At 38.6% G+C, this 27000-nt stretch overlaps 3 protein-coding genes across 3 annotated transcripts; all 3 read left to right on the top strand.

Moving 5' to 3' along the window:
• The first annotated feature begins 12485 nt into the window (after positions 1-12485).
• On the top strand, positions 12486-16162 carry LOC137828923 (ras-related protein RABC2a). The gene is made up of 6 exons (XM_068635677.1): positions 12486-13002; positions 13399-13467; positions 13671-13736; positions 14140-14261; positions 15044-15172; positions 15823-16162. The coding sequence occupies exons 1-6, from the start codon at positions 12864-12866 to the stop codon at positions 15931-15933; spliced, it is 636 nt and encodes a 211-aa protein (XP_068491778.1). The 5' UTR covers positions 12486-12863; the 3' UTR covers positions 15934-16162.
• Positions 16163-18159: 1997 nt separating this feature from the next.
• On the top strand, positions 18160-19341 carry LOC137829313 (putative protein FAR1-RELATED SEQUENCE 10). The gene is made up of 2 exons (XM_068636119.2): positions 18160-18198; positions 18271-19341. The coding sequence occupies exons 1-2, from the start codon at positions 18160-18162 to the stop codon at positions 19339-19341; spliced, it is 1110 nt and encodes a 369-aa protein (XP_068492220.1).
• Positions 19342-22796: 3455 nt separating this feature from the next.
• Positions 22797-23591, top strand: LOC137829312 (uncharacterized). The gene is made up of 2 exons (XM_068636118.2): positions 22797-23345; positions 23418-23591. Exons 1-2 carry the CDS (start codon positions 22797-22799, stop codon positions 23589-23591), a joined length of 723 nt encoding a protein of 240 aa, XP_068492219.2.
• Positions 23592-27000: the final 3409 nt, after the last annotated feature.

Raw genomic sequence — 27000 nt, 5'->3', positions numbered from 1 at the left:
CAGAAATACAGAAGGTTGAGAAAGGATTACACTTGATCATAGTACAATCTAAAAAGAATACAATTGCAATCCTATTCCACTCTCACTTGAAAATCCAAAGCTTGATGTGAATCTTGAAATCTTAAGATCAATTCTCTCAAACTAAATTTCTCAAAATTGTTTCTTACTTATTTGAAAACATAAACAAACTATTTATATTTTTCAAAGATTGGTCAAAGTATTTAATGAAGGAGCGTATTCAGTTAGAAATCATTTAAAAAGATTCACCAATCAAAAATTGAATTCTGTTAGGATTTTCAAAGAAACAATTGGTTGAAACCACGAATCAATCAATTGATTTGGTTTGACAATTAAGTCAACCAAGTCAAACAACTTTCAACTTTTTTCAAAACTCCTAAGAGTAAAACAACCGGTTGATTCGATAAAGAACATGTTATTTTTCACTTAGTTGGATAAACACTTAAAAAGGTTTTAATTCACATAAGTTTTAGATTCAACAAAAGAGTGGATCACACTTTAATCTATCCAGATCCCACCCACACACAACAACAACACCAGCCTTTCATCAAACACCTTGGATTTGGATTCTTCAAAGCACTTGATCAACAATCTCCCCCTATTTGATGAAGACAAATCCCTGGTTGCTTGTGTTGATCTTTTTGAATCTGAAACAACACCTAAAAAACAGAAACTATACAATGCAGAGCATCTCTAATAGCAGGTTATGGTTACACATCAACTAGTTTTCTGCATGAACACAAAAGCAGAAAAACCAGCCATGAACTATGCCAAAACACACCAAAACTACAACACCAAACCAAACCAGTATGCAGCAGTTAAATTAGAGTTATAACAGGTTATAGCAGTTTTTAAGACAACACATAAACCATATTCTTCCCCTATTTGTCTTCACAAATAGAATTAGGAAGTGATAAAAACAGAATAGTTCAAAATAAAGCAATACAAGCATAGAAAAAAAATAACAAAACTTGGCTTCAATCTTCTTTCCCATACTGCAGCTTAAAAAGTTGGTTTTGAACAACTTCAATCTGTTCATCAAGGGTCTGAAAACGTGTATCCATGCTTTGAAATCTGTTGTCAAAGTTCTGGAAGTTTGTAGCACAAAGATCATGAAGATTCCTTTGATTTCCATCACTTGTTCCAGCACCTATGTCAGCAGCAGGTTGGTCTTCATCTTGAGCATCATCATCAGCCCCTTCAGCAGCTTCTTGATCTTCTTCATCATGTTCACCAGGTGCACCACTTGAGGAACCACCATGTTCACCATCCTTGCTTACCCATTTTCCACTAATCTTGGTAAAACTCATCTTGCTTAGTGAACCATTGTTCACTTCTTGTGTTGATTTCACCAATTCAGATGTTTCTTCTTCAAGATCTACTTCAAAATAGTTTAAGAATTTAGAAATCAAGGTAGCATAAGGATAATGATAGTCACTTAACCTCATAGATTTTTGCATGTGTTCCTTGATGATATGGATCCAATTGATCTTGACTTTGCTCATAATTCAGTATATGTAGACAACAGCTTCCTCAGTGAGAACAAAATGATTGCTTCCTCTTGGTGTTAGAATCCAAGTTACAATGAGAGCTAACAACCTTTCATTCAACTTCAACCCTCCAACAGAGCAAGTTCTTACTTGTGCTTGAGGATTCTTCAAACAACTTTTATAATACTGAATCTTGTTGAAATCTTCCAGCACACCAATATTCCCTTTGCTGATTCTCAGTCTAACATACTTTAAACTAGTTACAGCAGTCCAAACCTCATGAATAATCTCCATATCCACACATTTGACATGAGAGACAAGGTTATTTACACCAAACTTCAAGTTGGTGTAGAAAACCCGAATAAGATCAGGATAAATGTTCCCTTTCATATCCAAGAACCTCTTTAGCAGTTGTCCTTTGAGAAGATTTCTCACATCATCCAGCTTTTGAATTTTCAACCAGCTGAAAGAGACAACTTTAGGGTTGTTTATCACTTTTCTACTTGTTTCAAAGCGATATTTTTCAATCAACTCATTATCTCCTGAAAAACAGCCTCCAAGATGTCCTCATGTTCTTACAACCCTGGTTTTAATCCTTTTTGATGATGGAGGAGTGGAATCCATGATAACAGAATGAGAGAAAAGGAAAATAGAGAAGAATATGAGATCCAACAAGAGATGTGCCAATGAGTTGTTTTTGTGTAGAAAAACAGTTGCAGAGGGTTTTATAGCAAAACATAAACCCTATTTGATCCTTTGGTTGCAGTGGGTTCCAGTCTTCAAGAAGAGGAATCTGGTCAAGCTTGCACAGTAACCACGTCAGCCCATACCAGAAAAACACATGGTCAACACATGTAGATTTGACTAGTCATAAAGGCACTTGAATTTCCAAGATATTGAATATATTCCTTTTATGACAAGAAGTAACTTCCTCCTGAACCAAATCAGACTCTTATAACTGCTTTATTGACTCATAATTCCTTTAAGATTGAAATCTGTAAAAGATAGAATGCATAAAGAAATTAAGTCAATTTTATGCAGTGTTGTCAGAGAAGAAACAATCGGTTGTTTCGAGAAAACAATCGGTTGTTTCGAGAAAACAATCGGTTGTTTTTCTGAAGCAGCAACAAATTGGAATTTTCAATAGCAGAAAAAAAATGTATTTGCACCACATATATTACAGTTTAGATGAAGGTTTAACACATATTTAGAAAAGAAAAAAAAAAACAGCAGAAACAAGGAAAGCCTTATCCTTTTTTCATGGAGCCTCTTCAATGAGTCATAGTGCATGATCAAGAGAACTTCTTTTGGCTTTTAAGAAGACTTAAGCTGGTACAGAATCCTTAGTACAATTCTAGACAGGATCTTTTCCTTCCATAAGCTTGATCTGATGATTCAAGAGTCCATGCTTCTCTCAGTATTCAACATCTTCCTTTTGGTCATCAAACATAGATTGACTCTTTTTTTATTTTTCTTTCTTTTCCTTCTTGCTTGACTTCTTGTCCTTGCTTTCTTTGCTTCATTGATGCTCTCATGAGCTACTTTAAGTGTATCCCACATCTCCTTAGCAAATTCACATTTTGGGACCCTAAAAAACTCTTTAGAATTTAAGGCAGAGGTGATAATATTTTATGCAATGCAATCAAACCTTGCTCTTTTATTTTCATCGTCATTCCATTGGGACCAAGGTTTTTCAATAAAAACATCATCTTTTTCAAGCTTAGGCATAAAAGGGCCATTTTCAATAGCATCCCATATTCCTCTATCTAGAGATTCAACAAAGATTTTCATTCTAACCTTCTAAAACTGATAGTTCAAACCACAAAACAAAGGTGGTTTGTTAATTGAGGCACCTCCCCAAAAGGTAGTTCTTCAGCCATAGAAAAAAGATTTAGGATCGAAAACTCGAGTAACTACAAGAACTTAACTCTTGATGTCAATTGTTAAAATATATGGCTTTAAACAAGGTGAATTGTTTATAAGAGATTTTCGAAAACTTTTGAAAGTTCAATGAAATTCTGTGTAGAAATCCAGAAGAGGCATCAAGTTAGCCAAGAACACAAACTGTTTTAAAGCAAACCACAGAAAAACAATCGGTTGTTTCTTCGAATCAATAGGTTGTTTATACCGGTTAAAACTTAAACAGCTTAAAAACATAATTTAAAGGAGTTTAAAAGAAAGAGAAATGCACACAAACAGTTTATACTGGTTCACTCTTACAACAAGATCTACATCCAGTTCCCAGAAACCATTGGGTAATCCACTAAGCAATCAAACCAGATTACAAAACACCACACACCAAAGTAGTGACCTTGAACCCTTCAAGAAACACAGTACCTTTGGCAAACCACACCAAGAGTATTGATCTTGAACACCTCAAGAACACATAACACTCATTGGCAATACAACAACAGAAATACAGAAGGTTGAGAAAGGATTACACCTAATCACAGTACAATCTAAAAAGAATACAATTGCAATCCTATTCCACTCTCACTTGAAAATCCAAAGCTTGATGTGAATCTTGAAATCTTAAGATCAATTCTCTCAAACTGAATTTCTCAAAACTGTTTCTTACTTATTTGAAAGCATAAACAAACTATTTATATTTTCCAAAGATTGGTCAAAGTATTTAATGAAGGAGCGTATTCAATTAGAAATCATTCAAAAAAAGATTCACCAATCAAAAATTGAATTCTGTTAGGATTTTCAAAGAAACAATTGGTTGAAACCACGAATCAACCTATTGATTTGGTTTGACAGTTAAGTAAACCAAGTCAAACAACTTTCAACCTTTTTCAAAACTCCTAAGAGTAAAACAACTGGTTGATTCGACATAGAACATGTTGTTTTTCACTTAGTTGGAAAAACACTTAATTTCAAAAAGGTTTTAATTCACATTAGTTTTAGATTCAATAAAAGAGTGGATCACACTTTAATCTATCCAGATCCCATCCACACACAGCAGCAACACCATCCTTTCATCAAACACCTTGGATTTGGATTCTTCAAAGCACTTGATCACTCTTGATCAACAATCTCCCCCTATTCGATGAAGACAAGGGCTTATCTGGGGGGTCCCCTAAGAGAACTTGTTGCACGGTAGCATCAAAATGAGGACCGGGGCCATCATGCCGAGGAGATCTCTTGGCTCGAGCATGAGCTTTTAGAGGCTCCGAGCAACCTAAAACAGTCTCTTGTGGATAACACTGAGTATGCAGAGAGGCTTCCTCGGGCAGACGCCGAGCGAGAGCGTCAGGTCGTGAAAATCGACTGAGAATGCCTTCATGAAGAAAGTTGTGGAGGAGGTGGACAACAAGAACTCGGTGATGCATGCCGAGAATTCTGAGCTGAAGGCCGAGAAGGGAGCGGTCGAGGTGGAGCTGGATAGGAACATCAATGAGACTTTGGAGCTACTCAACCAAAGTTTCTTCCAGGTCGTTCGACAGGCTCACATCCTTTACAACGGTCCACCACCGTCCGGTGAGTTCGACTTGGAAAGCGAAGTGTTTGAGGGTTGGATCTTGTCGAGGAACGAGGTTAGGGCCTTGGAGAGCGCAGTTCAACCCGCAACAACCAAAGGTGCTGAAGGCGAAGATCAATAGGTCTTAGGCTTTTAGTGTTTTGTTTCCTTCGGTCGGGATGTGGCCTTTTATCGCTTTTCCTCTGAGGCCGAGGTGTGGCCTCCTCCTATCTTTCTTTATGAATGTAGTGCTCACTTCTTTTCATATTGTGGCTTTTTTTATTAAGTTAAGTAGAAAGTCAGATAACTTAATTGAACAAAGAAGATTGAACAAGTTAAGTAAGCGATCAGATGACTTAATTGAACAAGTTAAGTAATTGGCCTGATTGTGCTTGTAATGCGTTTTAAGTTTTCGGTAGGGTGTGCCGATTTAGGCTTCGCCTTTAGGGTGTCAGTAGGGTATGCTGGTAAAAGCTTCATCCTTAACCGCACCATGTATTTCGGTGTCAGTAGGGTATGTCAGTTAGGGTTTCGTCCAGACCGAACAAAGGTTTTGCAATACTAGTAGGGTATGCCGATTAGGACTCCATCGAGACTGAACCGAGCTTTGTACGGTGTCGGCAGGGTATGCCAGTTAAGGGTTCATCCAGACCAAACCGAGTTTGTGAGGTACGACAGGGTATGCCGATTAAAGCTTCATCCATATCGAATCGAGCTTTGTGTGGTGTTGGCAGGGTATGCCTAGTTAAGGCTTCATCCAGATCGAACCGAGCTTTGAAAGATACGTGAGCTTTAAATTGCAAATAGTTTGAAGGAAAACACCTCGTTAAAACCTGTCCGATCGAAAACTCTCCTTAGGGAAAAAAGGTCGGATGAGGAAAGAGTGCGCAAATTTTATTGATTAACTATAGTAAAATTTGAGGTGCGTGACATTTCACGTCCTTGGTACAGATTTGCCCGATAATCACTTTAGGTGATACGTCCCCCCAATTGCTACCTCTCGGATGCGGAAGGACCCTTCCCAGTTGGATGAGAACTTGCCTTCATTCTTCCTCGCATTGTTCCTCATTCTCTAAACGTGGTCTCCCTTCTGGAAGCTCCTCGGTCGGACCTTGGTACTGTAACGTCTTGTCGCCCAAAGTTTACATGCTGCCTCACAGTCTTGCTTTTGTCGCGGAGCTCGCTGACCAAATCTAGGATGATCGAAAGACTCTCTTCGTTCAGAGTTTGATCAAACATCTACCCTCGGAAGGTGGGCTCGCCTACCTCAAACGGGATCATTGCCTCGGTTCCGTACGTTAAGTTGTACGGTGTCTCTTGGGTGGACGTTTAGGGGGTGCAGCGATATGCCCACAAGACTTATAATAGTTCTTTAGTTCATCGACCCTTTACTTTTCCGAGCCGCTTCTTCAGTTCGTTTAAGATGACCTTGTTGGCAGCCTCGGCCTACCCGTTGGTCTAGGGGTGTTCAACCGGGGTTGATATGGACTTGATACCAAGGTCATCGTAGAAAGATTAGAGTCCTCGATCGATGAACTGTCGGCCATTGTCGATTATTATTGTGTGCGACACGCCGAACCAACACACGATACTTCACCATACAAAGTTTTGCACGTTCTTGGCGGAGATGGATGCGAGTGGCTCAACCTCGATCCATTTGGTGAAGTAATAGACTCCGACTAGGAGGAATTTTGTCTGTCCTTTTCTTGGAGTAAAGGGACCGATGATATTCATCCCCCATATGGTGAACGACCATGAGGATGTCATGTTGTGTAACACTTCTGGCTTCAGGAGGTGCAAGGGACTGAACTCCTGACACTTGGTGCATTTCTTCACATATTTTACGCAGTCTCCTTGGAGGGTCGACAAATAGTAATCGACCCTGAGGACTTTGGCAGCCATTGTTCGGGCGCCTGAGTGACTGCTAAATACCCCCTCGTGGATCTCCTTGAGGACAAACTTGGCCTGGTCCTTGGTGATGCACTTCAACAACGATGTCGAGTAGCCCTTTCGGTATAGATCTCGGTTGATCATGGTGTACCTCAAACACTGCTGCTTCATGGCTTTCTCCTCTTCGAGCTTGCACGTTCTGTGTTCAAGGTATTGGACGATCGGGGTCATCCAGGTCTCGGTCTTGGCGTTTATGACCGCTAGGCATTCGACCTCTGTCACGCTAGGTTGTCTTAGCCAGATTTGCATGACAGACCTATGGTGACTCTTCTTCTTGGTTGTTGATAACCGAGACAATGCATTGGCACGCTTGTTCTCTAGTCGATGGATGTGCTCTAGCGTTTCCTTCTGAACCGAGTGATGTTGTTGTGGACCAGTGATGGTACCTTTGGAGCAAAGGCTCATTCACTTCAAATTCCCCTTTGATCTGACTGATCATAACTTGGGAGTCGCTCTTGCAAGTTATCTCGCAAGCTCCCATGTTATACGTCAGGTTTAGCCCGGCAAGAAGAGCTTCGTACTCGGCTTGGTTATTGGTGCCTTGAACCCAAACTGGGGGGCTTGCTCTAAGAGGAGGTCCCTCAAGGACGACTCCTACTCCACATGCGGTCTTGTTTGAGGAGTCGTCCACGTACAACGTCCATCCAACCGAGATGTCCAACAAAGGTGTGAGCTCGGTGGAGAAGTCAGCCAAGCATTGGGATTTTATGGCACCTCTCGGCTCATACCGGATGTCGAACTTCGAAAGCTCAATTGACCACCCTATCATTCGTCCTACAAGGTCGGGTTTAGATAAAATTTTTAAATCAGGTAGTTAGTTCTTACCGTGATGGAGTGATTCTGAAAGTATGAGCGCATCTGCCTGGCCGTTAGGACTAGGGAGAGGGCCACCTTCTCGATCATCTAACATCTCGTTTCGACTGCATGGAGCGTCCGACTGACGAAGTATATTGGTCGTTCTTCAGAGACCGTCAAGTACACCATAATGGGTTGGTCACGTCTCGGCTTCTGGATGACTGCCGGTGATGACAAGAAATTATTCAACTATTGGAAGATTTCTTCACACTTCTCGTCCCAATTGAACTTAGCTGCTTTGCGGAGCAGCTACACCATCGGCCTGGTTCTCTCGGCCAGCCGGGGGACAAACTTGGAGAGGGTAGTAAGACACCCTATCAGCTGTTGAACCTCCTTTATGTTCTTGGGGCTCCGTATTTCGGCGATCGTTTGACACTTTCTCGGGTTGGCCTCAATCCCCTAGTGGGTTAGCATGAAACACAAGAATTTTCCTGCCTTAATCCTGAACATGCACTTCTCGAGGTTGAGCATAGTGTTCGTACGCCTGAGGGATTCGAAGACCTCCTAAGGTCTTTGATGTGTCGAACTTCACTATGAAGTCGTCCACGTATACCTTAATGCATCGGCTGCTAAGACCCTTGAAGATCTTATTTATGAGCTGCTGATAGGTAGCTCCAACGTTCTTTAGACCGATTGACATTACCTTATAGTAGTAGTTGGCGTCGTCATCGTGAAGGTTGTCTTCTCCTTGTCCCAAGGATGCATGCTTATCTAGTTGTAGCCAGAGTAAACATCTAGGAAACTAAGGATTTTGTGGCCGACCGCATCATCTACTAGTCGGTCGATGTTAGAAAGTGGATACGAATCCTTCGGGAAGGCCCTTTTAGGTTCGTGTAGTCCACACATATTCTCCATTTTCTGTTGGGTTTGGTGACCATCACCACGTTGGCCAGCCATGTTGTATAACGAGCCTTTCAGATGAAGTTGACCGAGAGTAGCTTCTTGGTTTCTTCCTTGGTTGCGAGACTCTTCTCCTCGCCATGGTTTCTCTTCTTCTGCGCGATCGGGCACGCTTCCTTGAACACTGAAATCTTGTGGGTCATAATATCTGGGCTTACCATTGGCATATCGGATGTCGTCCATGCAAAAAGGTCTACATTCTTCTTCAGCGTGGCGTGCATCAACTCGGCTTCGGCAACTGCTATGGTCATGCCGACACAGGTACTGTGTTCTTCGTCAAGAAGGGTCATTCGGCGCAACTCTTCTCTGGCTTCTAGCCTCTCCTCGGTCGTTCGGGGATTTAGATCCACCAAAGCGACTGTATGCTCCATCGGTATAGGTTGGTCTTCTCTTTGAGGAGACTCTTGTCCTCGAAAGGATTTGCACTTAGAGGATCGATCGTTACGCAACGACTCCACCCTAAAGCTCTCGGCATAACATTCTCGTGCGACCTTCTGACCAACGTGCACCATGACAATGTCTCCTAACGATGAAGGGAACTTCATTGCCAGGTGGAGTGTTGAGATGATCGCCATCAACCGGTTGATGGACAGACATCTGAGGAGGATGTTGTACGAGGTGTTAGCGTCAATCACCAAGTATCTGATCTTGATGGTCTTGTTGTTCTTCCCATTACCGAAGGTGGTGTAAAGCTCAATGTAGCCTTTAGTACCGACCTTCTCACCTGCGAAGCTGACCACATTGTCGTCGTACAACACCATCTCTGCCTCAAGTATCCTCATTGCCCTGAAGGTTTCCAGGAGAGGATATCTACTAAACTTCCTTGGTCCACCAACGTTTTCATGATGGTGAATTTATTGATGTCGATCGATATCACCATCGGGTCGTCTTGCCGATAATCCACACCTTTGAAATCATCATCGGTGAAGGTGATGGGCGATATTCTCGGTTAGAACGACACCACATTCACCTGGTGCACCGCTCTGAGGTGCTTCTTCCGGGCATTGTTGGAGCTCCCACCGCCGGCGAACCCTTCGACGATAGTGTTGATGACTTCCCGATCACCTCTCCTTTCTTTTTCCCACGGGGGTCTTCTTTGTGTGGAGGGTATCCCTAGGCCGACGCTCCGGTCAGCGGTCGTCCCTTACCTTTGGGGGAGTAGTTTCTTCGCTTCGCGGGCTCGTCTCGCTTGGGGATCGTCTCGTGCCTCGGACATCCTGGACAAATCCCTGCAGTTGCCCAACTTGGATAAGTTCTTCTATCTTATCCTTAAGGGCTTGACATTCATCGGTGGAATATCTACTATTCTTGTAGTATCGACACCGCTTCCTACGGTCGGCGTTTTCTGGGCTTGATGACTTCCTAGGTGGAGGAATCAACTCGGCGTTGAGAGCCTCGTCCAGGATTTTACCCCTATCGGTTGTCAGGGGGTGTATCTTGAGAACCAGCTGCCCTGGTTCCCTTCTTCTGTCCCCACGGTTGGCCGATCAGCCATAACACTCCTTCTCCTCTTCCCTCTGCTGGCCTTTGCCCGGGCCTGGTTGCAGAACTCTCTCAGTTCCTCCAACTGCATGTACTTGACAACTCTCTTCCTGAGCTCGTCCAAGCTTGCGGTGGACTGCATACAAAGGCTGTCAGCAAACAGTCCCGGTCATAAGGCCGACAACATATGGTGCGTGGCCACTTCCGGTCTAAGGTTCCGAATGCTCATTTCTACCTTCCCGAATGACAAAGGTTCTCAAAGACTCTCCCTTCTCCTGGTGGATACCAACCAGGGAAATGGAGGTCAGGTGGTGTGGTCCACTAGTGGCAAACTGTGTCTCAAACTTGGACATTAGCGTCGCAAAGATGTCAACAGAGTTGGGAGGGAGCTTTGTGAACTAGGCAAGAGCTCCTCCTTTCAATGATGTGGGAAACACTCGGCACAGGATTGCATCGTCCGAGGTATACAGGCTCATGTGCATAGTGTACGCATCTATGTGCTCATTTGGATCGGTCGTGCCATCATAGCGATCCCTGTTGAAGCCTTTCCACTTGTCTGGTAGTGGAATCTTGATGATAGAATCGGTGAAAGGGTGTCAACGCACTGAATCCATGGTACCGGTCGTGTGGACAGACTTGTTAGGACATGACTCTCCATCCATCTCCTGCGTGGGGACGTTGTCCAATCGCTCTCAGGTTGGGAAGGGAGGTGAACAACCTACCAACAAGATTAGTCGGCACAATGAACGGTCCTTCCTCGATCAACTTCCTCTTCATATCCTCGTCCTTCCTGCGAAGAGCTTAGATCTCTTGCTCGTTCTTTCTGCTCACTTCTTCATTACTTTTTCTCAGCTCGACCATCTCTCTCTGCAAAGAAAACAACAACGTGGTCTGGTCAGCTTCGGTCATCCTCTCGCTTGCCATGCTTTTGGTTGATACCATCTACTAGTGTTCAAAACTTGATTTCTCTCGGCCCCATGGTGGGCGCCAATTTTTCTCGTGTGAGGGTTGGGGCCTGGAGAACTATTGAGAGGATTCTTCTATCTCCTTCTGTCCTTTGGTCATACTGTCCTCAAGTTCCCTTCCTTCGCTTTTCCTTCTTGGTCATATCTCTGACGCTCAAGTCAACAAAGACGTTTGGTACTCGGTTCTCAGAGCATTGTATATGATGACATACTTGATTCTTGGAATAATGTTATTTATATTACCTTTGGTGGGCTTTCCTTATTGGGTCAGGCTAAGGAGTTGGATCGTGCTTAGGGCTGCATTACCTACCTCCTAATCACCGATTAGCTTCGCTCACCTTGACTGAACGTAATTAGATTTGAGTTGTCGATCAGCCCAACGAACGTGGGCCTTGATTATCTTCGGTCGGCCCAATAATGAAAACCGAGACGTAATATCAGTCGTACTACCTTCATCAGTACAACAATATACATTTCAATAAACTAAATAAACTGATAAAAACAAAAATATATTATGATTTCAAAAATGCAGAATCACAATTATTGATACCTAATAGAACAGAGCCATATTCATTCTTCTTGCCATTCATGGAAGAAAAAACACCGAATGTAGAAATGTTGGCCTCAATAAGAGTCTTATGCACATATAAATGCTATAGAAAAGGCTCCAAACTTCACCAAATTTTAAATGACATTTCAAATTTAAAAATTGAATACACTTATCTTCTTTAACTCAATGCTATTTCTGTCCATTGCTGCAGATTTTTCACCATTACACTTTTGGCTAAAAAATGAAATTTGCAGACTTGGCGTGAGAAAATAATGGTTTACCTTCTTTCATTGGTTTTTTTTACCACGCTGGTGATTTTTCAACACTCCAATTTTGACTTGAGTGAGAAAAGAATGAAGGAACCACGTCTGTGTTTACATTTTGAAAACCTGATGTACATGTGTCTTCGTTACAACCAAGCACGCAACAGTATTTACACGATTAAAATTATGTAATTATGATATATAAAGACTGAATTGACAAGTAAAATATAAAAATTTCACGGTTAAAAAATACAAGGAATAAAAAAAGCACTTTAGTATCTAATAACTTAATTGATATCTTTAAATTTGAGGAATTAAAACCGTAGCATACACACGAACGAACCAAAAGTTGCTAAAATATTACAACCTCACAATATGTTAATCAATACCTACTAAATTAATTTGACAATTGATTAATTAACTAATTTCCGTTAAATGATTTTTTTAAAAATTGTTCACAATTTACGTCAGCATTAACAAAAGTGACAGAAGAATAATTCCAAAAACAAAAAGGTTGTAGTATAAAAAGAAATTAAGAAAAGAATATATACGTTGTTGTTTTGTTGTGGTGTTGTTGTGGCGTGCCATCTGATTATTGTTCGTTAACTCAGGCAAAGGTAGCCGTTTTCTTTAGCTTCTCTTTCACTCTCTCTCTCTCTCTCTCTCTCTCAAATGGGAAAACATCAATGAAAGATGCTGCTAAAGTTGTACCCTGTTGTATAATTACAGGCTACCTTTTCTCCTTTCTTTTCTCTCACCCCATTTTGTTCTCTCCCTCTCTCTCCCCACTTCCATAATATAGGTTCCTTTCTTTCTACTTTTCACTCACAAAGATATACATATATACAAACACAAACACTTTTTTGAGAAGCACTTCATTGTTGTCATCGTAATCATTGAGAGAAAGAGAGAGAGAGAGAGCAGAGAATGAGTTCTTCTTCTGGTCAGAGCAGTGGCTATGATCTCTCCTTCAAGATCTTGTTGATCGGTGACTCTGCTGTGGGAAAAAGTAGCCTCCTTGTTAGCTTCATCTCCAACTCGGTTGAAGATATTGCCCCCACAATCGGTATTTCATTAAAGCCTCTAAAAAAACATTTTTTTTCTCACGCTTGATCCCTCCCACCTACGTTTTTGGACTTAACCATACAAATATAACGATTTTTTGTTTAAAAGAATAAAAAACGGAGAATTGTGAACTTCTCATGTGGGTTTCATGTGTGAGGTTGGGGACCACTTATGACCGTTTTGAGTAGCTGTTTTTTTACCCTTTTGAGTGAGAGTTCTTCTATGTACTATGTTTTCACTCTGTTATTACCCTTTTGCTTAATACTTTGGTTATCTGATATCATTCTGTACAAAATAACTGTTCAATTTACTTTTTGTATCTGCTTTTATCAAGATATTATAGTTATGATGTGATGTAATGCTATTTGTTCTTCTTCTGTTGTTCTGTGTTACGTAGGTGTTGATTTTAAGATCAAGGTGTTCACAGTAGGTGGGAAGAGATTGAAACTGACTATTTGGGACACAGGTAATAATTACTTGAATATTTAGGTGCTACACTTGTTCATATGAATGTTACCATTTTTAAGTTTCTGGCTTCATGTGAATTGATGCAAACTAGTATATGAAATGTTCCTTTTATTGTCTTTCTGTTGAATGATTTGTCCATTGACATGTATGGTTGATTGAAGTGGTAATTTCATGCCTAATAATATTACATCTATATTGCAGCTGGACAGGAAAGGTTCAGAACGCTAACTAGTTCTTACTATAGAGGAGCGCAAGGAATCATTCTTGGTATGTTAAAAAGGTTTATGTACACTTTTTTTTTCTGTATCGGACTCATTGTAGTGGTTCCAACTAGGACTGAACTCTTTTTTAACGCTTAATTTTATAGATCCAATAGGGACAATATAATTTTTCACTCGGGGCATATATGACAAGCATTTTTTTAAGGAATTATAACATTTGTTGTAAACCTTGTTTTAGAGCAGTTTCAGTAACTCGATTGGTTTTCAATTTGAGATAAGGGTAGTAAATGGTTTTTCAAGACTTCCCCTGATAGTTATTGTCTTTGTAAGCCACCAGTTTGTGATGAGTAAGATGACTAATGTATGTTTTTGAGCCATTGCTAGTAACATGTTTAATCCAACCTTTCAACTTTTATATATATAAATAAATATTTATTTTTTTCTTTTAGTTTATGATGTAACGAGAAGAGACACCTTCACAAACTTATCAGAAGTGTGGTCTAAAGAAGTGGAACTATATTCAACTAATCAGAATTGCGTGAAGATGCTAGTTGGAAATAAAGTTGACAGAGTAAGTTGTGTTTTATTCTTGTGCTATAATATATGATCCAAGGAAATGAATCAGCCGGTGATTACTGTGAAATCTTTACACAATGAAGTGTTTGAAAATAAAAATTATGAAATACAATGAAATATGTGGCTCTGAGCTAGTCTTCACTCTGCATTAAGAAAATGAAACACTGCTCAAGTTCGGTCTTCCACATATGTCTGCATGTAGCATGTTTTTTACTGAACTCCGCGTCAATTCAGTAAATATTGGGATGATGCATGTACTTTAGACAGAAATAAGTGCCATGTAGAACCTTTCATGTAGTCAAAACAACATGAACCTGTCATTAACAGCAATTTTACTGGAAACAATCTTACTTTGATAAACTTTTTCAGAGAAGAAAATATGGAGATAAAATAAATTGAACTTCTTTATACATTATGATCAACTTAAGTACTTAGCTTTTGTAGAAGTTCTCCGATCTAAGTTATCTAAAAATGGAGATACATAAATTGATTTTAACTTATGAAAGGAGTTCAATTCATTTTACCCTTTAATTTTCTTCAACTGGAAGTGCTAATGAAGAAGTTTACCATAACAAGGTCTAAACTTGAATGTAGTGGTAGGAGTAAGACCTTGGACAAACGCTGGCATGTCAATTCTCAAATATGAGGCTCCTTACATACAAAAACTTTATAATTTTTTTGCAATAAACTTTAAGAACATATACTTCTCATGATTTCCAGTTCTTGTTATGATGTATTCTGTTGAATAATTTCTTTAATACTTGATTTCTTTCTAAGGATTCTGAAAGGGTTGTGACTAAAGAAGAGGGTTTAACACTTGCGGAAGAGTTGGGATGTCTGTTTTTTGAATGCAGTGCCAAAACTAGAGAAAACGTGGACCGATGCTTCGAAGAACTTGCACAAAAGGTATTAGTTGAAGCATACTATTTATCAATTGATGTTTGTTCCATGTATACAAACTTTTTTTCTACATAACTTTGTTGTAGGGGAACACAGAATACAGTAACTTAAGTGTAAAACGCATTTACATAATAATAAGAATAAATGAAAATCAATGCTTTGTTATGGCAATTATAATTCTCGCATAGAGAGATTTTGCAGGTTATAGATTATTTAATAATGCTCAATCTTGAGTTGCACAGAGAAGGGAAGCTTTATTAACTCTGTTGAGTTTTTGTCTAATAACATCTCAGCATGTTCAAAAAGATATCAGTAAGAATATTATTTGTCTAATAGCATCCTAACATGTTACAAATGGTCTATTGCTAGTGCTTTATTGTGAGACAATCCACAGATAAATAAGTACCTAATTTTTGTTTAGGGGATCAGTAAGACTGGGCTCTGGAGGGTGAATTCTTCATCTGGGTTCAAGAAATAAAGCTAATATTCTAAAAAATTTAAAATTTATATTGGAAAATCAAAATAATGTTGGAAGATTGGAAATGTTATTTGTGATATGTGGATGGAAGTGAAGTGGTGATATTCTTGCATGTAAATTATTTGCTGTGCATTGCTTTTTCATTTTCTATAGTGACAAATATGGCACCATTTCATAGATAATGGAAGTTCCCAGTCTTCTGGAAGAAGGATCTACAGCAGTGAAAAGGAATGTTCTAAAGCAACAACAGGAACCCCAAGCATCCGAAATTGGTGGTTGTTGCTCTTAATTGCTGCAATGTGTAAATTGAGTCATAATTGGTCCTATTGTTGTAATTTCTCTGTATACAATAGCTTCTTATGTAATTTCTCTTATTGTTGTATTTTCTTTACTGAATTAATGGGCAATTGACAACAATAGTGCCTAGTAGCTGGTGTAAATTTCTGTGTATTCTGTTATTGTTTCTGCCCTAAAATTGATCTAAATCCCAATATTATGCAGTTGCTGCTTTGTGTGTACCTCTCATTTTACATTATATATCATGAAAATTCTCTCATTTTAATGTTTTGATTGGATTGGAGAGAGAGTTGAAGATTGATTGAAAATGAGAGACTTGTGAGAATAGGAATTAACTGAATATTAAGACCTTTTCTACAACAGCTGGTTAATATGTGAAGCTGAGATATGAAGCAGAGATAACCAAAAGAAAATGAAAATGGAAAAGAAGTGTGAGGAGTAAGCAACTGAATAAATTAAAGGGGGAAAAGACCATTCCAGAATAAATTCTAATTTGTTCTTGAAAACTCCTTTTTTAATGATAAATCTCATTACATATTGTTCTGGAATAGTCTTTATATGTAAGAATACTAAATTGCTTTAGGAATATTTTTGAATGAGTATTAATTCATTTTGGAATGGTTTTCCTATAAACGATAACAAAAAATTAAGAGATCGCATCAAAATTTGAAAAGCCATTAAAAACAAATATGATAAAGGCTGTTTTTCCGGTAACTCCGTATATTTTTCTCATCTCTATAAATTTTCAAATTTCAAAAAATATGCTTATGTAATATTTTGAATTACGTCCTCTAGAAATATTTTTTTAAATTTCTAATTAATCCAATCTATAATCAAGAAGTTTTTTTTTAAATTTTTAATTGACTTTTAGATTACATAATTCAATCCATAATCTATAAGTCTTTTTTTAGATGCATGATTAGTTTTCAAATTATGTAATAAGTTTTTTTTAACTTTCGAATTACATAATCAGGACAACTTTTTTCAAATGCGTGTCCGGATTACATAATCTAAAAGCTACTCTATAGAAGAAGGATAAAAATGTATTTTTACGTTTTGTAGGGGGTGGCAGAAGAACCTAAAGAGGTGCAGGAAGAAACAGTCGATAACAAAAAATTAAGAGAGCCCATCAAAATTTGAAAATCCCTTAAAAACAATATGATGATTCCACATTTTGGGAGGTAGAAGATGATATTTTCACAGACTCTTTCTTCATGCACCTCCATATGTTCTTCTGTCACCTTCATAAAGTAGCTTTTGAATTATGTAATCCGGACACGCATTTGAAAAAAGACTTCCGGATTACATAATCTGGAAGCTAAAAAAGATTTTCAGATTATGTAATCCGAAAACTAATCATGCATCTTAGAAAAGACTTCCAAATTATGTAATCTAGAAGTTGATTACGAATTTGAAAAAAGATTTTCAGATTATGAATCCAAAATATTACAGAAGGATATTTTTAGAAATACGAAAATTTATGAAGGTGGAAGAAGAAGATATAGAGGTGTAGGAATAAACAGTCATTTTCACGGTGCAGGAATAAGAGATCATTTTTCTTTTGTTGTAACTTATTTATGGCAATTACTTCCTGCACTCGATCATTTGCTTCCTGCACCCGACGAAATTTTAAAAACCCAACTATGCCCTTGTCTTCTTTAATTAGAAAAGCTGTGAAGGTTTCTTTGGAAAAGTTGTGACGGTGGTGCTTTGAGTTGGTTTTCTTCATTGGTGGTGCTTTGAGTTGCGTAGGAGGTGGATTTACAGTGGTGGTGGTGCATTGTTGTGAGGTAAGAACCGATTTAAGCTTCTTTATTGCATTTTGTTCGAGCTCAGCTAGTGACGGATACCGATATCTGGAAGTGTTTTTTAACGTTATGGATGTAAGCGTCCGTAAGTGAGTAACATTTTCTGCACCATATCACTGCATTACAGATATAATTATCCATAGTTGTATTTTGAATTATGGATATCCATATCCGTAGTTGTATTTTGAATTATGGATATCCATATCCGTAGTTTATTTTTGAATTATGGATATCCATATCCGGAATAGATGATTATTTTATCCAAGCTAAGTTTTTTTTTTTTTTTCAGCATTGTGAATGGATACACAAGACTCATACATGGGAATTTCAGGAGAGATTGATTTGTGAGATGTATTAGACGATGTTGATATGGAGCAGTCAATAACTTACAATCGTTAGATAATGAAGATATGACACATAAGTGTAGTGAGGCATTTACTACAAATGAGGTAATGTAAATGTTGGGGTTTTGAATTTTATTGTTTATGAATGATTTTAAAATTTGGCATATGTTATTGTAGGTATTTCGTGATCGAGATGAGCTGTTAGAGTGGGCGAGAAGTGTTGGTTATAGTTGTGGGTTTGTTATTGTTATATTAAGATCGGATACATGGACGGGCCAACGAGGAAGGATGACATTCGCATTATTAGGTTGTGAGAGAGGAGGTAAATACAAGCGGTATAAAAAAGACGTAGATATAAGTGGAACGGGAAGTAGGAAGTGTGAGTGTCCTTTCAGATTGCGAGGCAAACCAGTCAAAGGTGGTCAAGGGTGGATGGTTGAATTAATTTGTGGATCTCACAATCATGATTTGGCAGAGACAATGGTAGGTCATCCGTATGCTGGAAGGTTAAGTGTAGAGGAAAAGGTTATGGTGGAGGATATGACTAAAACTTCAGTGAAGGCAAGAAATATTTTACTAACAATGAAAGAGAGAAATGAGAAGAATGTGACGACGATAAAACAAGTTTATAATGCAATGTGTGTTCACCGAAGATCACAACGAGGTCACAAAACAGAAATGCAACAATTCATGTTGTTACTGGAGCGAGACATGTACGTGCATTGGTGTAGGTGTGAAGAGGTGTCAAATGTTGTGCATGATATATTTTGGACACACCCAGATTCAGTAAAGCTAGTGAACTCATTTAATATTGTCATATTGATGGATAGTACGTACAAAACGAACAAGTATATGATGCCTTTACTTGAGGTTGTTGGGATTACATCAACTGGTTTCACTTTTTCCGTTGCATTTTGTTTACTAGCAGCAAAAAAGAAAAACAATTTTTTGTGGGCCCTTGATACACTTAAAGGATTGTTTTTGAGAATTGATTCTTACCCTAGGGTGGTAGTATGTGATAGAGATATTGCCTTAATGAATGCAGTGAGAATCGTGTTTCCTGAAGCTTATAATTTGCTATGTCGATTTCACATTGATAAAAATGTGAAAGCAAAACGTAAAATGTTGGTGCATCCAAGGGAGGCTTGGGATCAAGTAATGCAAGCTTGGGGATCTGTTGTGGATTGTGATATTGTTGAGGCCTTTGAAGATCGTGTCAACGCTTTTCAAGTTGTTTGTTCTCCATGACCTATATTTGTTGATTATGTGATGGATACATGGTTACGTCCACACAAAGAAAAATTTGTGAAGTCATGAACAAATAAGGTAATGCATTTAGGAAACACAACAAGTAACAAGGTTGAGGCGGCACACTGGAGCCTAAAGAGAATTCTTCAAAATTCTATGGGGGATTTATGTTTCTGTTGGGATTCGATCAATAAGATGATTATTTTACAACATAATGCAATCAAAGCTTCATTCCAAAAAAGTCTTCATGTGGTGGGACATCGATTTAAGGTTACAGCTTACAAAAAATTGTTAGGTTTTGTGTCAAAATATGCTTTGAACCTTATTTCTGAAGAGCTTGATAGGGTCAAATTAGTGGGGTTTGATAAAAATCGGTGTAGATGTGCTCTTACATGTACTCATGGTCTTCCGTGTGCGTGTCAATTGGCTTCATTTGGTGTGGGTAGCATACCACTTAAATCAGTACATGTCATGTGGACTCGATTAAGCTTTGAAGATATTGCAAGTGAACAATGTTCATCTGAGTTGTCAATTGACAAAGAGTTTGAGATGATCGAGAAACGGTTCAAAGAGTTGGATGTTGCAGGTAAGGTTAACATCAAAACTAAATTGCAAGAGATAGCCTTTCCAAAGAAGACATCTATTAACGCACCACATGCTAAGGTGAAAACAAAAGGTGCTGTAAAGATGGCTCGTCCTACGAAATTCATGAGATCAACTAAGCAAATGCCTTCTTATTTTGAACATGTGGATTTCTTACACTCGTAAGAGGATAGTTGTTCGACTAAAAAATCTATGGAAGGACACTTACCACAAATTCTACCACCAAAATTCATTCCTTTCTTTGATCAGTTCCCTGCAGGGTATCATCCATACATTCTTGATGTTGTGGACGTTAAGGCTGATGGCCATTGTGGGTACCGTGTTGTTGCTGCCGAATTGGGCATGGGAGAGGAGTCATGGGTTGTTGTTCGAATGAATTTGTTAAAAGAACTAAGTGAATGGAGACAAGAATATGTTGAATTGTTTGGTGGTGATGAACGATATGAATACTTGAAGAAGTCACTTCCATAAGTCATTAAAATATCCGCACAACAATTACATATACCGAATAAAAATATCCGCGAGTCAAACTATAATTCCGAAAAAAAAAATATCTGCAAGTCACTTATCTTGTTTTCTCCGACGTTCTCTCCGGGCTTCCTCTCCATTCAAGGGCTCCTTCGCCGTCGCAGTTGATGGTCTGTCGTCGAAATCAAATGGAACGAAAGGCTTGTTGTGCTTCCCTGCGAAAACCAAGAGGAAGCTGGTGCAGATGAGTTGCGGCTGCGGATTGGGTGCAAAAGTGAGGGTTGGGTGTAGGTTTTTCATTCACATTCTTCACTTAACCTAATTTAATATTCATTAAGGGCACTTTTGTCTTTTCACGTCAATGATCAGGTGTCCGTTTGAATTGATCAGGTGCAGGGAGAATGTGCCCTTATTTATTTGGCAAAAGCCCAACTCAGGTTTATATATTGGTCTGCAGAGTGCTTCTTCCTGCACCTCCATCCCTTTTTCAGCCACCCCCATAGTAAACTTGATTTTACTATTATGCCCCTCAGTAAAATAATATTAAAAATTTAAAAGTAAACCTAATTTTACCCCTTTTCACTTTGTTTTAGCACTTTGCTTCCTTTCACCACCACCAGCAGAAGCGCGGTGGCACCCACCCCTCTCCTTCAAAGAACCAACAGTTCACCTCCTTTTCTTCAAACGACCAACAAACCTTCATCCTCTCCCAGCAGCCCCCATCCTCGCCTTCAAAGGAGCACCATTCACTTCCATTGTAACTCCAAATCACTGTTCATTGAGCCTCTTCATCCCACACTGAAAAGCTAAATTCCGGATTCTTTGTAGAGGAATTGTTTTAAAGCATGCACTGTCTTTGTTCCGCATCACAAAGATTTTTGAATCCGGTAGTGTGTAGTTAGGTTCCGTATTTAATAATCCGGTAGTCTTTTTCAATAGTTCCAAATCCGGTAGTCTTTTTGAATAGTTCCGGATTACATAGGTTTTCAAATTAAATAATCTGGTAGTGTTTAATTAGTTCCGGATTATATAATCCGGTATGTGTTTTTTAATGTTTCGGATTACGTACTAGTGTTGTTGGTTAAGTTGGTTTCAGATTAGATAATCCGGTAGTATTAATTTTAGGATTTCGGATTAGCTAATCCGGAAGTGACTTTTTTTGGAGTTTCGCGTATGCAATCTTGTTTAGTTTATTTTGTTTCTCATTGAAGAACTTTTTTTTAGATTATGTGCCATGGTTCACCTATGACAGATATGCCTAAAACAAGAGGTGATGGATCTCAAGGTCATGATCGAACAAGACCAACGGCATCCGTCCGTAGAAGAGATCGAGGTGTTGTGGAGGAAAGAATTGGTGTTGATGTTAATATTGATAATGACAATCAACAAGAATTACATGATGATGGGCAAGTGGACCAGGGAGAAGGGTTTCCTGGAGGACCTTCTGATATGTCTTTGCTGGTAAATTTTGCTGACCATGTTGTTGTTAAGCTTTGGGATGGTGAGGTAAGAACGAAAAAACCTTCAATTAAATTGTTTTTGTTAATTACTGTTTAAATTGATTTAATTATATTAAATATATACAAATTTTGTATTAGGATCGGGGAGAACTTAAATTGGTATCCCACGGTAGGAAATTACGTAAATTTGGGATGCCAAATTATAGGAAATTACAAATTTCTTATAAAAAAATTCTAGATTATTTAGTTTGTGCAATATAAGTTATAAGGTGGGGGGACAGGGGGTTGTTTTCAGCCTTTGTTGAAAGGTGGCATGCTGAGACAAACTCCTTCCACCTTCCCATAGGTGAGATGACCATCACACTTGATGATGTGTCATCTCTTTTACACCTCCCCATTTTGGGTCAATTCCCTACGTATGTGCCCTTAGAGTACAACGGAGCTGCAACTATTTTAACTGAGTTATTAGGGGTGGAGGAGGCTCGTGGGAAGGCTGAGATGATGCAGTGTCGAGGCGTCCACGTACGATTGAGTTGACTTCGAGATATATATTCGGAATGTTGCGCTCAAGAGGCTTGGGAGTGTGCTACTAGAGCTTACTTGTTGCATGTGGTTGGATGCACTATTTTTGCAGATAAAAGTGCCACATCTGTATCTGTTTCGTACTTGTTGTTATTCAACAATCTTCGTATGTGCGGTTGATAGGCATGGGGAGCAGCAGCACTTACACATCTATATGAGCAGTTGAGGGATGCCTCCTACTTTAACACAAAGCAGTTGGGCAGTTATGTGACACTTGTTCAAGTATGAAACCATACAAATAATTAGCAATCACATGTTACATTCCATAATTTTTTGTATTAAATATTTTATAATTAATATGATCAAATTACGCAGGCATGAATTTATGAGCACTTCTCGGGCATGGGAAGAAGGGATATTAATCCCTCATATGACGAGGTACATCCGCGGGCAGCACGATACATTGTTGCCCATCAGATTTGTCCGGTTGGTGATGTGCGGGTGCAGTTGGATGGGCTCACACACGATGACGTCATCTGGACTCCATATGAGGACCACAGATTGAGCAGGCCATTTGAGACCATTTATTTATTCTCGGGTCACCTACGATTGGGCAGCTTATCACAGAGACATATGCCCGAGCGTGTGTTGCGCCAATTTGGCTACGAGCAGAGCATTCCACCATCATCGATGCCGACTGAGAGTCCTGGTGCACATGTCATTGATCAAAGGTGGTTGCAAATTGATCATCACTTGGTGACAGGTTTGACAGCTGCTTCTAGTCCATCTGCATGTGTTCCTGAGTACATGTCTTGGTTCAGGACGGTGTCACACCCATACATTCGCAGAGGTGAGCTTGGAGATCGACCCAATGTTGTACCACGTCGTCGCCTTCGTAGTCCAAATGTTGAGCAGGCAGGTCTCTCGTCTCAAGATGAGCGTGCACATTCGGTAAGTTTTTTTTATTGTTATGTGATTAAACAATATATTTGAGAAGTTTAATTTATTTTGAAGTTGGTGCAGGGTATATTTAGGCGCATTGTTAGTATTCTCCAACGCATGATAGATTGTCGTCAGGTCACTGAAGGCACTGATGCATATGAGAGTACAGAGGCAGCACTGCATTTAGCCCGAAGCGTGACAGATGACGGAGCGGTGTACACTAGACGATCACGTAATGTTCGTGGACGTCGTTGATATTTTTTTTTATTACATGATTGTAATAATAATAACTTTGTTGCAGTGTTTGCTATTTTATTTTTATCTGACATAAACACGAATTCATTATGAATCGGAACTGAAGTAATAAATTATGAATCAGAAGTTAAGTAATAAATTATGAATCAGAACCCCACATGATAAATTATGTCTACATCAATCGTCTCCAAGGTTCACATATGTCGGACTAATACTAATTAATTGGGTAAAAGATTGCATCTTACCAACGTAATATGATTACCATAACCTTGTCTGTGGGTAACAATGTGTACACCATAAAATGTCAGCAGTAGGTATGGGACAATCATCAACCATTTTTACCTGCACAAAGTGTGAATCATATACATGACCAATACATAGTAATCGGTGTAGACCAACATCGGTAGGGGGTGCAGTACGCAATGGGAAAATAGTAATATTTTGTTTCAAAGACAAACAGACTAAGATAATATTGTATCTGCTTGCTATTAAGTATCCCATATTCGGTATTGTCATGCATTTGTCAACACTAGTCTGCAAAATACAATAATGAAATTAGATAGCATACAAGTTCAATTAATCAATGCACATGACTCTTATGAATATACACTTACCACTGACAACTCATCCTCTAGTAGGTATCTCTTGATATGTTCTACCCGTTGATGACCACCTAACAATGTTGCTTATTCTTCACGCCACTGAGATATTTCTTTGAATAAATCCATTCTGATAAGTGGCCATGACTTTTCACCCATCCCCAACAAGGAGGCAATAGCACGAAACTCACAATGTCCATCCGCTTTAACATTTATTACATCCAAAATATAAAGGTGACATTTCAGATGAAATTGATTAAGCATGGGAATTGCATTGGTGTTGGCTGTCACCTTAACCTTTCCCTTAGGAGTCTTCAAAGATGATAAGCTATCATTTACTATATGGATGCGATCTACATGCTCAAAATATGAAGGGGTGCGTTTTGTAGACCTCTGAAATTTGTTTGTTTGACTCTTTTGGGATCCTTTTGTCTTGACTACATTAAGTGGTGCACATAAGGTTGTCATGTCTGGGTAGGCAATTTCACGCAACTTGTTTTTAATTGTCACTTTGCCACACATGTCAACCTGTTTGAACTGGGATAGATTGACATCTCATTCTTGTTGAATTGACAACTCAGATGATGAATCACATTCAGATAAATCTGAAAAGCTTAGTCTCGTCCACATAACATGAACTTCATTAAGAGGAATGACACCCATAACATATCTAGCTAATTGACAAGCACATGGTAATCCGTGAGTCCATCTAAGTACACATCCACAACATTCACTATCAAACCCCACATCATTGACCCGATCAAACTCTTCAGCAATGAGAATCAAAGCATGTTTAGATACAAAGCCAACCAACATTTTGTACAACTGCACATTGAATGTGTGTCCTATCACATGTAGACTCATTTCAAAGGATGCCTTGATTTCGTTATGTTGAAGTATAATAACATGCTTGATAGCATCCCAACATGAGCACAAGTCTCCCATGCTATTTTGTAATATTCGTTTCAAAGACCAATGAGCTAATTCAACCCTGTATAAGTATAAAACATAAAACAATTAGACATTATACATGTTCTAAACAAAGTAAAGGCATTGATATACCTGTTTGATGTTGTATTTCCCAAATGCATTAATGAATATGTCCAACACTTTACAAATTTTTCTTTGTGCGGAATAACCATGTGTTCTTCACATATTCAACAAGTAATGGCCACGGTGAACAAATAGTTTCAAAACTTTTAACAAACTCATCAAATTTAGCAATATATGTACAGTCAATGATAGTCCTCCATGAATCCATCACAACTTCCCAAGCCTCGACAGAATCAGCCAACATTTTAAACTTTGCTTTAACATTCTTATTGATATGAAACCGACAAAGAAGGTTTCTTGCTTTAGGAAACACAATATTGATGGCATTCATCAAAGCAAGATCTCTATCACAAACAATGACTTCAGGCCCCACATGCGATATCAAAAGTGACCCTCTAAATTTTTGTAGTGCCCATATGAAGTTCTTTTCCTTCTCGCTAGATAAGAATGCAAAACCAACAGAAAATGACAAACATGTACAAGTCACACCAACAATCTCAAGCAAAGGCAGTCGATATTTGTTTGTTTTGTAAGTCGTATCCATCAAGAATACAATGTTAAATGCATTCAAAAGTTTCACAGCATAAGGATGAGTCCAAAAAATATCACTAACAATATTGGAAGACTCATGACACGTACTCCAGTGAAGATAGTTGTCACGGTCTAACAACATCATTAATTGTTGTAATTCATTTCGTGGTCCTCTAACTGATCTCTTGTATGAGTATCTTGCAATTTAAAGGGACATTGACATTTTCGAGTACTAGTTACAGTAACCTCCAAACCATCCTTATACTTTTTGTAACTACCCCCCCCCCCCTCTTTCACAGCCTAACAAGACATATGTTTTTCTCCCTTGCTTTCCATTTGCTATGTCAGACCTAATAATGACAATAACAAAACCAAGTCTATAAGCAACCATACAAACCCATTCAAGTAAGTCTTCTCGCGAAGGAAAAACCTACACAAAGTTATTCCAACAATATTACAAAATCACTTCTTCAAATTATAAAGCAATAAACATAAATAGAATGAAATTTTATTCACCTCATCTGTTGTAAAATGAGTACCATAATCCTCTTCAACTAATTCATGTTGATGCACAAAATTCATTAATTCTTCCATATATATCATTTCTACTTCATCCGATCTTTTTGTAATCAATCCAACCTCCATGTCCATACTTACACCTTCATTCATAAAACATAAATTTCTATTTTATTCTAATTTTCATAAATTCACACAACTATGCAAAATAAAAACAACATTCAATTACCCTTTTGGATTGTGTAATCCATAAGTAAAATAGTACCTTCCAGATTAGATAATCCATAATGCATTTCACAACTTCAAAGTGACTTCCGGATTGTTTAATCCATAAGTCAAATTAAAACAGCAAATTATCCCGGATTACATAATCCATAAGTCATATTTAAAGTTCTAAAATGACTTCCAGATTATGTAATCCATAATTCATTTTGTACCGAATTACACAATTCGAAAAAGTTAGTATGTTTGTTCCGGATCCGGTTTACCTCCGGTTTAACTAATCCGGATCACTTTAATGTTGTTTTACGGATTGTAAAAACATTCTGGATTATAGGGGTGGATAACATGAAGTTCATTGCACGGATTATACAATCCGGTGATCTTGCGGATTAACCCAATCCGAGTAAATAAGTGTTTAAAGCACCGAAGACTTACCTTACAATGACGAACTGAGAATACGAGCCATGAAGACCACCCACCACAGCAAA

This window comes from Phaseolus vulgaris, chromosome 7 (assembly GCF_051622355.1).
Source record: "Phaseolus vulgaris cultivar YP4 chromosome 7, ASM5162235v1, whole genome shotgun sequence".
Taxonomy (NCBI): domain Eukaryota; kingdom Viridiplantae; phylum Streptophyta; class Magnoliopsida; order Fabales; family Fabaceae; genus Phaseolus; species Phaseolus vulgaris.
This window is presented reverse-complemented; position numbering and strand designations above follow the sequence as displayed.